The following is a 16,475-nucleotide window of genomic DNA, read 5'->3' as shown; positions in this document are numbered from 1 at the left end:
ATTGCATCGTGAAAAATGGACAGACCCTACCGTAAATTGTGTCACAAATGCTCGAAATTCTCACTTAGGTGAACCCTCTCCACCTGTCACATTAATAATGTTTAATAACCCCCCACTCCTTACTCTGTTAAGTAATTTGTGAATGACCCTTATACGTTTCCTATGGTGGTCTTAACTTCTATAATTATGTAAGAGATAAGGGAGGCGATCTACCGATAGGGGCACCTGCGGGCGGGGGAAACGGGCCCCTATAGGGGCCCCCCTTTTGCGGCAATATTCGGCGGGGTCAAAAGGTTAGCTGATTTACGATGTTAGGTCAATAGGTTATCTGCCCCTATGGACACGATGCAAACAATAAATAGGTGTGAAACGGACCCCCTGTAGGGCCCCCCATTTTGCGTACATTTTCGGCAGGTCAATAGGGCAATAGCTGGAGGCACCCCATTTTAGGTCAAAAGGTTAGCTGATTTACGATGTTAGGTCAATAGGTTATCTGCCCCTATGGACACGATGCAAACAGCCGTTAAATAGGTGTGAAACGGACCCCCTATAGGGGCCCCATTTTGCGTACATTTTCGGCAGGTCAATAGGTTAGGTCAATAGGTTAGATGATTTACGATAGGTTATCTGCCCCTATTCCGCAGGTGGTGTGGACTGACACGATGTTATGCAAACAGCCGGCCAGTCATAGTTAATAGCTGGAGGCACCCCATTTTAGGTCAAAAGGTTAGCTGATTTACGATGTTATAGCCCATAAAACCCAGGTGCTAACCCATTTTAGGTCAATAGGTTATCTATGGCGGTGAAACGATGTTATGCAAACAGCCTACCCGTCATAGTGAATGTCGAGTTGGTTGGTTTTCGCCGACAAACACTTTCGGGCCCCCTAAGGGTAGCGTAAAATAGCGGGCGGTCATCGGTAAAAGTGTTTTGGAAAAAAAGAGCAGAGTGTATACAAATTATAAGGTTTTATTTATACATTCAAAGTTACAGTACATTAAGCGGATGAAAACGTTTAAAGATAAAACAATTTATTTTTAATATATTTATGGTTGGTAGATACCATATTAAACAAATTGTAAAAGTTAAATACACAAAACATATTTTGGTTGGCCACTGTTTCTTTAAAATCGTCAATAATTTTAAATGCTGTTACGTAATTGGACGCGTAGCGGACAACGGTATCATACCTTTCATGTTCATCCGATAGAAATAAATTGTTGGGTGCACATGGTTCTTTATACAATATTTCGTAAATTTTACGATAATTATCGGTTATAACGTAACCCATTAATTCAAAGAGTTTTTGGTTCACTTTAAGGAGTTGAATGTGCGAATTAATGAAATATTTGAGTCGGTCCAATTCTCGAGTTTCCGGCGCTTTGATTACGACCGACGCTTCGGATATCGTACTTTGCAAGGTTAATTCTTTTTGGTCAGACATGGCGGCGGTCACTAGCGCATCAGATAGCGGGAACGGTGATCGAAAGGGCAACCGTTGGGGATCATTTATTTGTTCCCAGTGGCCGTATAAATCATCCCAGGCGCGCGAAGACATTTCAAAGACCTGGTGTGTGATTTTATTGTATAGAGCTACAGATATATCGAGCTCAGACGTAAAACCCGTAGTAACGAAAAGCTCGGATGAAAGTGAATACCGAGGGTTAACTTTCCGCTGAGTCGGATCAAATTTAGACATTTTAGTGGGCCCAGGAACGTTATCTACACAGCTTCGTTTAGACATGATGCTCGAGAAACGGTTTGTAGTGTACTGCCGATGGATGACGGGGATGAATCCCTTATATAGCGATAATAATTTGATGACGTAATCAGGATGATGTAATGGGTTGACTCAATGACTCACGCGATTAGTCAAATTTTGCGGTGTTATGTGTATAGCGACGCCCATATTGGTAAACCAAAGAGATAGAAATTCTACAAGTCCCATTAAAAGTAAAATCAACGCGATTAGTAATGCGTTTTTAGGATTGTTCGCGATAAGCCGACTAACGGGAGAGGCGGGAATAGAACCTTCCATACCGGAAGTTATCGTTAAACTAAATTTATCAATAAACCAAAAAACGGATTTAAACTTTATATATTTTATAAAAACGCAAATGACATACAAAGTATTAAAATAAACAAAAAAATAAAATAAACAAATGAATAAAATATACAAAAAGAAATATTGACAAAAAACTAAAATATAGAAAGGAATTATTTACAAATGAAAAAATATACCAACAAATGAAAAAAATATATACAATAATTAAGAGGATCTATTCCACATAGTTTATGGGGCTCCATAAAATTCTACGAGCAACAACATTCATTTATAACCATTTTTCGACAAAACGTTTGTCCCCAAAAAATATCTAACACTTTGAAACGTCTTTTTTTAAAAAGTATTTGAGTATATAACCATGACCATCCTTCGACGCTTAAAAACAGCTGTGAAAACAATCGCTTTTTATAAACATTTCGGTGCACACTATTTTAACAATACCCGATTTGACGCGTCATGTTAAATTCAGGAGTCGCGCGTGGGTCTTAATTTGCATCGTAAAAAAGGTTAGGGTTGACACAAAAAAAGAGCCCCTAAACAATTTTCCCTTCAAAGAAAAAGACCGTAGGGGCCTACATTGTTCAATTAAGACTCGAGCGGCGTGGCCCCCAAAGGATTCCACCCTAAGGGTTTGGTGTCTAATAAAACAGCGGCTCGTAAAAAAAATTGGGCCCGCTCGGAGAACAAGAAGGGCACAGTCAAAAAGTTTTTTTCGTATATTCATCCAGCTTTGTCAAAATAGTCAAAAGAGTTTTCTGCGGCTCTTTTGAAAAACAACATGTGTCAGCGATAAAAGGATGAACCGCCACCATATTTATGGGTCTATCATTAAAGTAGCCATTGATCCATCCTTAAATTTATGGGCTTAAAAAACATTGGGGTCCATCTTTTAGAAAACAATCGAGTTTTATATAATAGAGTTTCGACTTAACGACGTGATATTATTTTTATACAGCCTCAAAAGATACGTATAAATAGAGCCCTATCGGCCAAAGAAACTTCACTAATCAGCGGAATTCTCAAGTTGGAAGTCGTTTTCTTAGCACCTAGAAAAAATGGATAGCGAAAGCTTATGTTGGTTTCTAGACGATTTGGAGGTAAATAGACCCTGGTCCGTACCGCAACTACTGCAATTTTATTACGGAATATGTTTATTTTTAAATTTAGAGCCGGGGTTTGCACCAAATAAGTTACCCGCAATCTTTAGCCGTCTGAGTTTTAAATTAATTTTGACGGTTATTGAAATTTTTGAAACTGTTCAAGCTATCCCCCACGTTCCAGAAGCGTGCCAAACGGTAGCCGAACTCCGATTATTTAATCAAGCATTACCGCCTCGGTTAGGCGAAATTATTGAAGCGAGATATAATAAGCGGGAAAAAGAATTACTCGAACTCGAGTGGGATGCCATGTTGGGTGCCGAATATGACGAACCTGTGTTGGACTACCTGAAGAGTAAGTTTTTTTCTCTCGTACCGCGTACCGAAAAATATATAAGAAATTAAAAAATATATATTTATTTTTTATAGACGCCCCTGAAATTGTCCCGGTGGATGATGCTGAACCCCGTGAATCCGTCGAAATGGTGGACGAATATTTCAACGACCTACTTAACCAAAGCGGTTACGGGGAGGCGGAGGGAGATTTCCCAATTGTGGGGTATATTGAATTTGAGGACCCTAATTGCGTAATTTTGGGTCAGAATGAAAAACAGTTCCCGAACTTCAATATGACGGGAATTGAATTGGAAGCTGAAATATCTAATAATATAGCGGAAGGGCTTGCCAGGGTCACTGAAAGGGTATTACGCGACGTAAGTCCCGCTGACATGGTACAACTAGTAATCCGTAGTTCGGCGCTGGGTGCGGCGCATCCCGATATAACCATTTCATTTAGGAGACGTGACCAAATTGATATCGAGGCCCTTCTCGACGAGATTTCAGAATCTATATATTCAGATGAGGAAGAAGCGTTTTTCCTGGCGCCCGTTAATTTAATATTTTCCATTGTCCGTCTCCCCCAAGGCGGTGGCTGTGCGAAACGGAAACGACTAGAGACATTTGCCATGTTTTCTAGGAATAGACAATCAATTGTCCGTATTGCGAACAGCGACTCAATCTGTCTCGCTAGAGCTCTTTGCGTCGGTGTGGCGCTGTGTAAATATCAGAATGAACCCGAAAACAAAAGACTAAAAACGGTCTATGAAACTTTGTCGCATACCAAAGAAAACAATCTGGCTCAGCGAGCCGAGGCGCTCCTCCTATGCTCCAAATCGGGTGTCCGACCGAATAAAGAATGCGCGTCGCCCGAGTCGATTAGAAAATTTAGAACGTATCTCAAAGAATACGATATTTTAATCTATCAAATTAAAAACAGCTGGCCGACCTTGGTGTACGATTCTAGAGTAAGGGGAGGTATGGACAAAAAACGTATTGTACTTTTAAACGAGGGGGCGCATTTCAATCTAGTTAAAAAGCTGGCTCCCTTATTCGGGAAAGCAAAATTTTGTTCAAAGTGTCTAGAGGGGTACAGACGAGATAGCACCCACGCGTGTTCAGACTATTGTTTCGCGTGTTGCAGGGCCATAAAATGTACCGGAGATATAATAAAATGTACCGACTGTTTACGTAAGTTTACGGGTGTCGATTGCTACGCTCATCATAAAATAAAATTAACCGGCGATAAATTATCATTATGCCAAAATTTATTTCATTGCACGGAATGTTCGATTCTAATCGATTTGACTAAACGCGACGGCCAGCTGCATTCTTGTACCGAACAGTATTGTACCGTTTGTCGTAAGTTTTCCCCCTCGGGACATCAATGTTACATCCAAGTAATAAAAGACCCCCGACGCCCGTTACCCCGTTTCGATTCCAACGGTCAGCCCACGCAAATGTGGATATTTTACGATTTTGAAACTATCCAAACCAAACGGCACCCTGATAACAAAAACTGTTATATTCATCAACCCATTTTATGCGTGTCGGAAACTTATTGTGTCGCGTGTGTTGATACCCCCGACGTAGCATGTAAATTTTGCGGCGTTCGCCAAAGACAATTTCTGGGTTCTGATTCCGCGCGAAACTTTTTCGAATATTTAAGAACACTAGCTCGGATAAGAAGAGTGACCGCGCTGGGACATAATGCCAGTAATTATGATACGCAACTCCTATTACAAGTTATAATGGAGAGTGCCGACTCGTTTGAGCCCGATCCGATAATAAATGGAACTCGCATCTTGCAACTGAAACTACACAATTTAACTCTATCGGATTCGTATAATTATATACCTATTCCTCTGTCGAAATTCGCGGATACGTTCGAGCTGGGTCGCGAATATACGAAAGATTTTTTCCCCCATTTTCTATTCAACGTAGTTGATAATAATTTTGACATTTACAAACCCGAGCAAACAAACTACGTCTCGGAGAACTCGCTGCCCCCCTTGGAAGCTTACGGTGCCCAATATTTCACGGCGAAAGACCGCGAAAGTTTTAACAAATGGTACGCTCTCGAAACCGAAAAGAGTTCGGGATTTAATTACCTCGAAACGTTAAAACTCTATTGTTCTAGAGATACCCACATATTAGCTAAGGGTTGTTTAAAGTTTATGAAACTATTTCAAGACTTGTGCGAAGTTAATCCGTTTAGCGTGGGCGTGACTATCGCGTCAGTGTGTAGTTACGTGCTAAGGAAAAAATTTTTGGAGCCAGAAACGATTGGCATAATACCGGCTAATTTGTATCGGTTATCCGAGCCTCAATCCACCGAGGCTTTAGAATGGCTGGCTTGGGAAGCGCATGTCCGGAATGTTACCATCGTATCAACGCTGAATGGTCGAGAACCGCGTGCTGGAAAAATTAAAATTGATGGTCTAATCGGTGAGAAAAACGCTCTACAATATCAGGGCTGTTGGTAAGTATTATTTTAAAAAGTTCGAAGAGACAAAATATAAACAGGTTTTTTTTCATTAAAGGTATCACGGTTGTAGGACTTGCTTCGGGGACTCTGTAAATAGGAACCAGCCATTATACGCTAACGCGAGCGATACCCTTAATACACGATTTTCCAACACGATGCGGACAACCAATAAACTTAAAGAAATGGGTTATACCGTCATTCAACAATGGGGGTGCGATTGGATTTTGGAAAAACAACAAAATCCAGCCATAAATGAATTTTTAAAAAATTCTAATTTTTCGGAAACTTTAACTGAACGTTTAGACCCGCGAGCCGCTTTTTTCGGGGGCAGAGTATCAGCCTTACGAACGTACTGTAACGTTGAAGGGACCGACGATAAAATATTCTACGTGGACATTTGCAGCCTGTACCCTTTTATAAACAAACGGTATTATATCGAAAAATATATATATATAACGAAAACAAATATTTAAGTGTGTTTTCCTTTTTATAGTGGCAAAGTCCCCGTTGGTCATCCGACAATTCTGCTCGGTAGCGATATTCCAGCCATTGACGATTTTGAGGGATTATTGTTATGTAACGTGCTCCCGCCAACCAATTTATTCCATCCTATTCTTCCGTATCGGACCGTTAACAAAAAGTTAACGTTTACCCTATGCCGGACGTGTGCCGATTTACGGTATCAGGGTGACTGCGAGCATTCTGACGACGAAAGAATGCTTAAAGGCGTTTGGGTAATCGACGAATTAAGATGGGCGGTAAATCGCGGATACAAAATTACAAAAAAAATTGAGGCCTGGTCATACACGGTGACGCAATACGATCCTGCAACGGACAGTGGAGGGATTTTTCGAGATTACGTTGACTGTTTCCTAAAAACCAAGGTGGAGGCGAGCGGCTGGCCGTCAGATTGTCAGACCCCCGAAGCCCAGGCTGAATACATTGCGGCTTTCGAACGTCATGAAGGGGTCAAATTGGACCCTACCAAAGTCTCCAAAAACGAAGGTCTTCGAGCCATCTCGAAATTAATGCTGAATTCCATGTGGGGGTCTGTATGGATTTTATTACCCCCCCATTGGGGTTATAAATCATATTGGGTAGCGTGATAGATATTAAAACTTTTTTTTTCCAGAAAACTCGGTCAGCGATCCATTGTGACCAAAACTGAAATCGTTCGCGAACCCAAAGTGTTCTTTGAACTGCTATCAAATCCGGAAATCAACGTAAAATCGGTTTTGACAGTCAACGATACGACTCTTCTAGTGAAATCAGCGCCCATCAAGGAAGCGGAAATCCCTCTAAAACATACAAATTGCGTGATTGCCGCTTATACAACCTGTCAAGCGAGATTAGTTTTATTAAAATATCTTGAAATAGTCGGAGAGAACGCGTTATATTTGGACACTGACGCCCTCCAGTACGTCTCGAAACAACCCCTTATAACTACGGGCCATTATTTGGGCGATATGGTCAGCGAGTTATCCGGTTATGGAAAGAATTCGTTTATTTACGAAGCCGCGTATGGCGGGCCAAAAAATTACTCGTTTTGGGTGAAAAATCCGGATACGGGCGAAAAATTTAACGTTACGAAAGTGAAAGGATTTCGAATTAATGTCGGTAATCAGCATATCATTAACGGCGAAAATTTAAAAACTATGCTAGGAGTGACTGACGAAGAAACTGAAATACCGGCGGCGTTTGCCGTGCCTCTGCCCAAACAAATACGTCGACTTCCGGATCATACGCTCGTTAGCGTCGACTTGGAAAAAGCGTATCGGCCCGTAATGGATAAAGTTCGGGTTTTATCGAATTACCGAACAGTTCCATTCGGATATAAAATACGCGCTTAAAAAAAACCTTCGCTCTTATGCGGGCGAGCCGCGGGTCGAGAGGCGCCGGTCTCCGCGAGTCGCCGTCTCGGCGTTCGAGAGAGAGAGAGAGAGGCGCGCGCGTTCTCTCTCTCGATCCGCTATCCGCGCGCGTCGGGGTCACGAGGGGGGTGTGTCTCTAGCGCGCCGGCTGCTTTCCACGTGGCAAGGGGGTGTGTCACGGGAAAACGTGTTGTGTTATTGTCAAAAATAAAAAATATTATATATAAAAACAAAATGTCCATTTTATTTCATTCTGGTTTCAGCTACGCGGTGATAATGTACCCTTTTTATCACAGTTGTAACATCATACTTTGCGGGCCTAGCCAAAGTGGTAAGACATATTTCGTAGAAAAACTGATTAAACATTTAAAACAAATGTTTGAACCTCAAATTGAAGAAATCCACTGGTTTTACGGCGAGGATCAGCCAGGATACGATAAACTTAAAAAATATAACGTTATATTTCATAAGGGTTTACCCGATCCTGACTTATTTGACGGCTCGAAACGGATACTGGCGGTTTTAGACGATTTAATGGGGGCGGGCCAAAAGGGAGAAGTTGCCCAATTGTTCACCAAAGTCTCGCATCATCGTAATGTTAGCTTTATCTACATAAGTCAAAATTTATTTCATCAGGGTCGCGGGTGTCGCGAAATTTCCCTCAATGCGCACTACATACTTTTAACGAAAAATGTACGGGACAAAACACAGATTAATTGCTTGGCGCGCCAAATGGCCCCTGATAATTCCAACTTTGTTATCGAAGCGATTTCTGACGCGACTAAGGAACCAAACTCTTACGTATTGATCGACCTTCAGAAAGATTGCCCCGATTCACATCGGATCAGAACTAATATTTTCCCCGGCGAGCAAGTCTCGGTATACATTCCGAAATAATACTTTTCCGAGGGGTGGTTAGTTACCACACACCCCCCCCCCCCCCCCAGCGAGTCGAATTCATTCGATGTACAATGTCTCGACGAGTCAGGTCGCAAAAACATCTGCTCGAATCGATCGGCAAATTAAAGGGCGTTAAGAGACGTAATATTTTAATTAACGCCAATAAAGAGTTGATCGAAGCAATATCTGATTGCGTGTATAATACTCTTATCGGGAATATACGTCTAACCACGCGGCAAAAACTACGATTAAAAATACACCGTAAAACGTTACGCAAAATTGCGCAGAAAAAATTGGGCTGGCAAACTAAAAAACGAATATTATTAAATCAAAAAGGTGCCGGATTTTTCTCGTTTCTTCTGCCTATTGTGTCGTCGCTCGTGGGAGCCCTAACAGGTTGAACATAAAAAATGTTAAGGTACTCGAAAAAAATGACTTTAGCGCCGATTACGCCACCCCATCAACAACTCAAACCGGATATTGACACGGAAATGGCGGATATTTTAAAAAGCGAAGCGCTCGATGACAGGACCAAGTGGAAGATATACGAAGAGATGCTACTAAAAAAGCACGCTCGAAATAAACCGATTGAAAATAACGATACGCCCAGTTACGAAACATTAGTCAATCTGTTCCCGCTAGGATACAGAGCGAGCGCCCGAGCTATATTTAATCATTTGATTTCGGACAGCGGTCGACTGCGGTGGGACAGCCAGGGGCAGATTTTATTAGACGGTGAAATACAAACGGATTCTGATATTGTTGATTTAGTATATTATCTAATAAGTCCCCACGCGCCGAGACCCCAGAGTTGGTCAAAATTTAATAACCTGGTGGGTAAACTACGGAAAATCACCCCTCAAGCCTTCCCCACCACCACCCCATTACCGTCTACTTCGTTCCTAACAGCTTCCGCCCCCCCGGGCCCCCATCTTTCGCTCGCCTCCTCCAAACGAAAGAAAACTTTGCCGTCAGCGGTCGGGCCTAATTCTTTCGCGACACCTCGACAGTCACCGAAACTTTGGTCGCCTACTATTAAGAACCGTTTACGTAAAAAAAAAACGCCGAGTGCCAAAATTTTGAAATGGGAGAGTTACCGATAAACGTAACGACTAGACTTGAAAAAATATATTTCGATTCTCGTAATCCAGCTAGCTACGGGGGTGTTGAAAAATTATACGATTCTGTCAAAGAGCTCGGAATATCTCGGGAGAATGTTGAAACGTTTTTCCAAACTCACGACGCCTATACGTTACATAGACCAGTTATTCGAAAATTCCAAAGACGAAAGATTCGTGTAGGAAACAGACTAGACCTCTATCAGACTGATTTGGCAGATATGCGGTCTTTAGCGAGCGACAATTCCGGATACACATTTATTCTTACTTGTATAGATTGCTTTTCGAGAGTGGCATTTGCCGTCCCCCTAAAACGTAAGACCGGCGCTGAGGTTGCCCGCGCCCTGAAAATAATTTTTAAAGAGCGGGGCAAGCCCCGCGCTATACAGTTCGACCGTGGGTTGGAGTACGTTAATTCGACTGTTTTAAAACTCCTAAAAGAGGAGGGCATTAGACATTACCATTCCGAAAATAGCGACGTTAAAGCCGCGATGGTAGAGCGTTTTAATAGGACCCTGAAACAGCGCATGTATCGTTTTTTTACTCATAAAAACACGCGACGCTATCTCGACGAGCTGCCCAATTTAATTCATTCGTATAACGCCAGTTATCATACTGCAATTAAAATGGCTCCCTTCGATGTAAACGACAAAAATATTCTTCAAGTTTATAGAAATATTTACAAACCAGGGCAGTCCCAGCCAGCCGCCCTCAAGCCCCGAAAATGCCGTATCAAAGTCGGCGATTACGTAAGGATTACCCGAACTGCCAGACCGTTTTTAAAAGGATACAGCGATCAAAATTGGAGCGCCGAAATATTTAAAGTTATTTTCAAGAATACTAAAAGACCTCTTCAATTTAAGCTCGTTGATTTGGCTGACGAACCCATCACGGGATATTTTTATTTCAAAGAAATTCAACGAGTTATAAAACCGGAAGAATATACAATTGACAAAGTATTAAAGAAGCGACGCTCAAAGGGTAAAGTCGAATATTTCGTTTCTTGGTTAGGGTATCCGGCTACATTCAATTCTTGGGTTTCTGCTAAAGATGTCCGAAGCCTTTTACCTAACGATACCCAGTAATTCAAATCTCGAGATATTTCCGAATAATACGGTAGCCTGTTTCACGATAAAATTACCCGAACCTATCGAATTAAAGGGGGGGTGGGAAGTTGCGTTGGTGGAAATATTGTATCCCTTTTCGTTTTACAACGTGTTGCCCTATGACAATTACGTCTATTTCCGCGTTAATCCCGCCCAACATGGGGGACAGTCTGACCCTAAAATGGTCGGGACGATGCGAGAAATCCCTCCGGGGCATTACTTGAGTATAGACCATTTACTTAAAGTAGTAAACGACACCGCGCTATGCACCGCCGCTAATGTGTGTCTTACCCACGATCCGCTGAACGGACACGTGGCGCTGGTTGGAAAAAATATTACCCCCTATGGCGTATTTATGAGTGACGGACTGAGCAACACGCTAGGATTTGAAAGAACTAAAACTATCGCGGGCAGAAGCGAGAACCCGGCTCGCTTAAATTTCCACATTCCGCCCCAAATCTTCGTTTATTCCGATATCGTCGCTGATCAAGTGGTGGGCTCGTCGCTCGTCAAATTGTTAAGAATAATAGCGGTTGACGAATCAGCCCGATTTGGTACTCATATCGAGAAAACATACATTTCACCGCATTACGTGCCCATTGAGAAGAAATACTTTGATACTATTCAAATAGATCTACGCGATGTTTATGGGAAACCAGCTCCTTTTGAGTTTGGCAATCTAACAGTAAAACTTCATTTGCGTCCAAGATGCCCTTAAGACACGTTCTTGAAAAAAGACGCTGCGTAGCGTGCCCGTACGCTCAATATTATGCCACTCAGGCGGGTGGCGCTATTCCCGACGTATACGTGGGATCGCCGTATCAGCGGGGGCACGGGCAATTCGGAAGCGGGTTTGGGAGTTTCTTCTCCGGCTTGTACAAGCTAGCGAAACCGTTTCTTTTACGGGGGGCGAAATTTTTGGGGGGCCAAGCCCTCTCCACGGGAAAACAAGTTTTGGCTGATGTCTCGACGGGGTCATCCATACGTGAAGCTACCAAACGGCGCCTCACAGAAAAGTACGATGATCTCAAACAACAATACGGGACTGGGAAACGTAAACGCAAAACTAAAACAATTAAGAAAAGACCAAAACGCGGTGGAAAAAAATCATTAGTAGGCAGGAAACGAGCTAGAAAGGTCGTTGATATTTTCTCCTAAAATTATGGGTCATTGCGAAGCGTTAAAAAGTGAACTTGATATTTTTCAATCCGCGCCTATCCAAACGTCAATTGAGGGAGGAAAATGGACCACCTTCAAACCCATCTCGTCGCTGCGAGGCGATACCGTCGAGTTTAATATTCCTGGAAGCGGGCACGAGTATATTGATTTACCGCTTACGTACCTACTTGTTAAAGCTAAAATCGTCGCCGATGACGCGGGCAAAAGTTTATTACCGTCGGATGTTGTAGGGGGGTGTAACAATTTTTTGCACACGCTATTTAATCACGCGGAAGTTTACCTTAACGGAACCTTACTGTCTCCGTCAGCTTGTTCGTACGCTTATCGGGCGTACATTGAAACTTTGTTAAATTTTGACAAGGGTGCCAAAGCGTCCCATTTAACAGGCGCGCTGTGGTACAAGGATACCCCCGGCGAAATGAATTCGGTCACTGCCAACGAGGGTTTTAAACAGCGGAAAGGATTCACGGATCAGTCGAAAGAAATAGATTTAATTGGTCCGCTGTTTCTTGACGCGCTCAATGTCGAAAAATATTTAATTAATGGCGTAGATTTACGTATTAAACTATCGCGAAGTAAAGCGAGTTTTGCGTTAATGGGTACGCCGAAGCCCGGGGTTGACTATAAAATTATCATTACGGACGCGAGCTTGTTGGTACGTCGAATACAAATTGCACCCAAAATACTTATCGCTCACGAAAACGCCTTGTCACGAGCAGCAGCAAAGTACGCTTTTACACGCACCGAAACAAAAATATTCACCATCAACTCGAATATCCGAAACACAGTTATTCCCAACGTATATTTGGGTACCCTCCCGGTTCGCTTGATTGTCGCGCTGGTGGATCACGAAGCCTACAATGGAACCCTGGCAAAAAACCCGTACGCTTTCGAACATCAAGATTTATCGAGTTTAGCTCTTTACGTGGATTCTGACGGTGTGGATTCGAAACCTATTACGCCAAACTACGACGCGGGACAATATATTCAAGCCTATCATACTTTATTCACGGGTAGCGGAATTCATTATAGAAACACCGGGATCGATATTTCCCGGGGAGATTATGCCGGGGGCTACGCTTTTTACGTCTTCGACATTTCAAACGACCATAGCGCGGGTGAGAGTCATTATTGGAACCCCTCCAGACAGGGACAGATGCGTTTGGAGCTTTCGTTCGCTAAACCAGTCCCGCAAACGTTAAGCTGCGTAGTTTTCGCCGAATTTCAAGCCAGCTTTAGCGTAGACAAAGATCGTAACGTTTCTATTGAAAACGTGTAATTATGCGCGGATCCGAGATTTTAAACATTTTGAGACGTACGCGCAATTTTATGGGCGTATTCGCTTCGGATTGTCTACCCGATAAGATTAATAGTTTTCCAGCGTCACTGGTTGTAAATCTGGACCCCCACGATGAACCCGGCAGCCATTGGGTCGCGATTTACCTTGATAAATTAAAACGGGCTTGGTATTTTGACTCTTTGGCGCTACGGCCCATTTTGCCAGCCATTAAACTTTTTTTAAAACAAAATTCGAGAAAAATCACGCCCACCAAGCGGCGACTTCAATCGACAACGAGCGTCATTTGCGGACATTATTGCGTGATTTATATACGTCACCGATCAAAACGTAGAAGTCACCAAAGCTTCTTTAAGGGTTTTTCACGAAGAGACGTCAACAATGATATAATGGCCACTAGAAAATTTAACAACCTGTTACGTCATCATAAACGGAGTATAAATTCCCGTCGCGCGACTATACCCCGTTTTTATTCCTAACTAAACCCTCAGTATCGTGTCGGTGGCATGGCGAGAATGGCCGTTGTCGAATTTGACTTTCTACTAGGAAAATCCGCCTCGCGCTCCGGCGGAGAGCCCCCCGACATTGTCGTGAAGGAACTAGCTATATCAACAGTATCGACCCCTCCCGCCGTTCAAGCTTGGACTTTCGAACAACCCTATCCAGTACAACAACTTCCGAACGCCATTAAAAGACAAAACGGCTGGGTGTCTAGGAACCTTCACGGTATTTGCTGGACCGCGGGGTATCTCCCCTATTATAAACTACCCGCCTGCCTTATATCAGCGGTATCGAGTGCGGATATGATTTTTACAAAAGGAGACGTAAAGTGTAAATTTTTAGCCGATTATACTGAGACCGCCATATACGATTTGGAAACTTTTGACTGTCCCCGAGCTGCGACTTTTGATACGCCCCCGCCAGTAAAATGTCTATTCCGACATCAAACTCTAAACACCCGACAACCGTGTTCTTTGGAACGAAGTCTACTTTTCGCCGAATGGATTACCCAGAACCGCGCTGAAATAGACAGTCAATTACGATGTCCATTTTAATTTTTTTTTGTATCACACTATAATATTTTTTTGACTCGTAAAAGAAAAATAATTTTTGTAATATATCATCTTATAAAATAAATATTTTTTATTATCTTATAAATCAGACTCGTTATTTCTCATTGCTCGCGTCATTTTTTTTAGATTACGTAATTAATAGTTCATTGTGTCCATTCATTCGCCCACGGCAGAAAAATATTATAAACGTATTTTAAAAATATTAAGTGTCAATTTATCAATGTAAAAATTATTTTATACGGTCACCTTTAAAAATAACAATGTATTCAATATAAAAACGTTTATTCACATTTTCTTTACAGCGGTTTTAACATTATGAATTTGATTAGTTTTACAATATTCTTGAAAATAAATCAGAGCAGCCATTTCCTTTTCAGTCGGCATTTTTAATTCGGCTGGCAGGTTAGATGTAGTTGGTTCGGTTGATTCCATTGGGGCACCGCGCTTTTTACATGTCCCAATAAGTTCGTTAAGATAATCGATAATTTTATCATCTGACATTTCCTCGGCCTCCGTGTAATGGAGCGATTCACTCTCATCACAATCACACGCCATATCCGAATCTTCTTTCATTGTATTACACGATAAATGTGTCATTAAATGTTGTTTGAAACCTCTCACGGACCGGTATATTTCCGAGCATATCCCGCATTTCTTTGGTAGCCTAAGCGGAGACATCTTCCTCTTTTCCATAGCGGCTGGCTTATGAAAACCACAACGCATCTACGTAATCTTTACGTTTCATGGTGTAGATTACGTCATCTTTAGTGAGTCATTTTTATAGATTACGTCATTTTTATAGATTACGTCATTTTGGGGTTTAGACCCAGAAATATTATTCCGTAGCTCAAAGAGAATCGGGATGGCTAGTCACGAGGATCTCACCACCGTAACCGGTCGGCTAGAAACGTTCAAGCAATGGGACAACGTACACGTGAACAAGGAAGACTTGGCCCACGCCGGACTTTTCGCCGTAGACTCGGACGGCATAGTCGAATGCTACCTCTGCCACGGACAGTTAGGCAGTTGGGAAACCGGCGACGTACCCCAAACGGAACACGACAAATTTTATCCCAACTGTCCGTCACCCGCCGCTTTGGAGGGCCAAGATATCCCGCCATCCGAAAAATACATCTCCGGCGGACCTACAACCACCCCCGAGGGACCCGGCGACAACGTAACTCTTACCATCAAACGCCTCGAGGTAGAACATTTAATGAAAATGCTCGTAAAAACGCTAATTTCAGATGGTTCGTTTCAACCCTTTGAGTGAACTTTGGTATATACCCTACGAAGATCGACGTAATTACCATGATATAAATAAAATACATTTCCAAAGACGTATTTTCAATGTAAATCGTATTATACAGCCTGTACTCGAAAAATATCTTAATAAAACCTTATAATTTGTATACACTCTGCTCTTTTTTTCCAAAACACTTTTACCGATGACCGCCCGCTATTTTACGCTACCCTTAGGGGGCCCGAAAGTGTTTGTCGGCGAAAACCAACCAACTCGACATTCACTATGACGGGTAGGCTGTTTGCATAACATCGTTTCACCGCCATAGATAACCTATTGACCTAAAATGGGTTAGCACCTGGGTTTTATGGGCTATAACATCGTAAATCAGCTAACCTTTTGACCTAAAATGGGGTGCCTCCAGCTATTAACTATGACTGGCCGGCTGTTTGCATAACATCGTGTCAGTCCACACCACCTGCGGAATAGGGGCAGATAACCTATCGTAAATCATCTAACCTATTGACCTAACCTATTGACCTGCCGAAAATGTACGCAAAATGGGGCCCCTATAGGGGGTCCGTTTCACACCTATTTAACGGCTGTTTGCATCGTGTCCATAGGGGCAGATAACCTATTGACCTAACATCGTAAATCAGCTAACCTTTTGACCTAAAATGGGGTGCCTCCAGCTATTGCCCT

At 42.4% G+C, this 16,475-nt stretch overlaps 2 protein-coding genes across 2 annotated transcripts; both read left to right on the top strand.

Annotated features, from left to right (window-relative positions):
- The first annotated feature begins 3,083 nt into the window (after positions 1–3,083).
- On the top strand, positions 3,084–8,025 carry LOC149943727 (uncharacterized). The gene is made up of 7 exons (XM_090176168.1): positions 3,084–3,517; positions 3,592–4,393; positions 4,439–4,466; positions 5,391–5,980; positions 6,042–6,413; positions 6,480–7,034; positions 7,119–8,025. Exons 1-7 carry the CDS (start codon positions 3,121–3,123, stop codon positions 7,834–7,836), a joined length of 3,462 nt encoding a protein of 1,153 aa, XP_090032294.1. The 5' UTR covers positions 3,084–3,120; the 3' UTR covers positions 7,837–8,025.
- Positions 8,026–15,285: 7,260 nt separating this feature from the next.
- Positions 15,286–15,936, top strand: LOC149943726 (baculoviral IAP repeat-containing protein 3-like). The gene is made up of 2 exons (XM_090176167.1): positions 15,286–15,707; positions 15,778–15,936. Exons 1-2 carry the CDS (start codon positions 15,393–15,395, stop codon positions 15,934–15,936), a joined length of 474 nt encoding a protein of 157 aa, XP_090032293.1. The 5' UTR covers positions 15,286–15,392.
- Positions 15,937–16,475: the final 539 nt, after the last annotated feature.

Source organism: Leiobunum rupestre, chromosome 5 (genome assembly GCF_980474605.1).
Source record: "Leiobunum rupestre chromosome 5, qqLeiRupe1.1.hap1, whole genome shotgun sequence".
Taxonomy (NCBI): Eukaryota; Metazoa; Arthropoda; class Arachnida; order Opiliones; family Sclerosomatidae; genus Leiobunum; species Leiobunum rupestre.
Note: the sequence above shows the minus strand (reverse complement) of the source record. Positions and strands in the feature narration are given on the sequence as shown.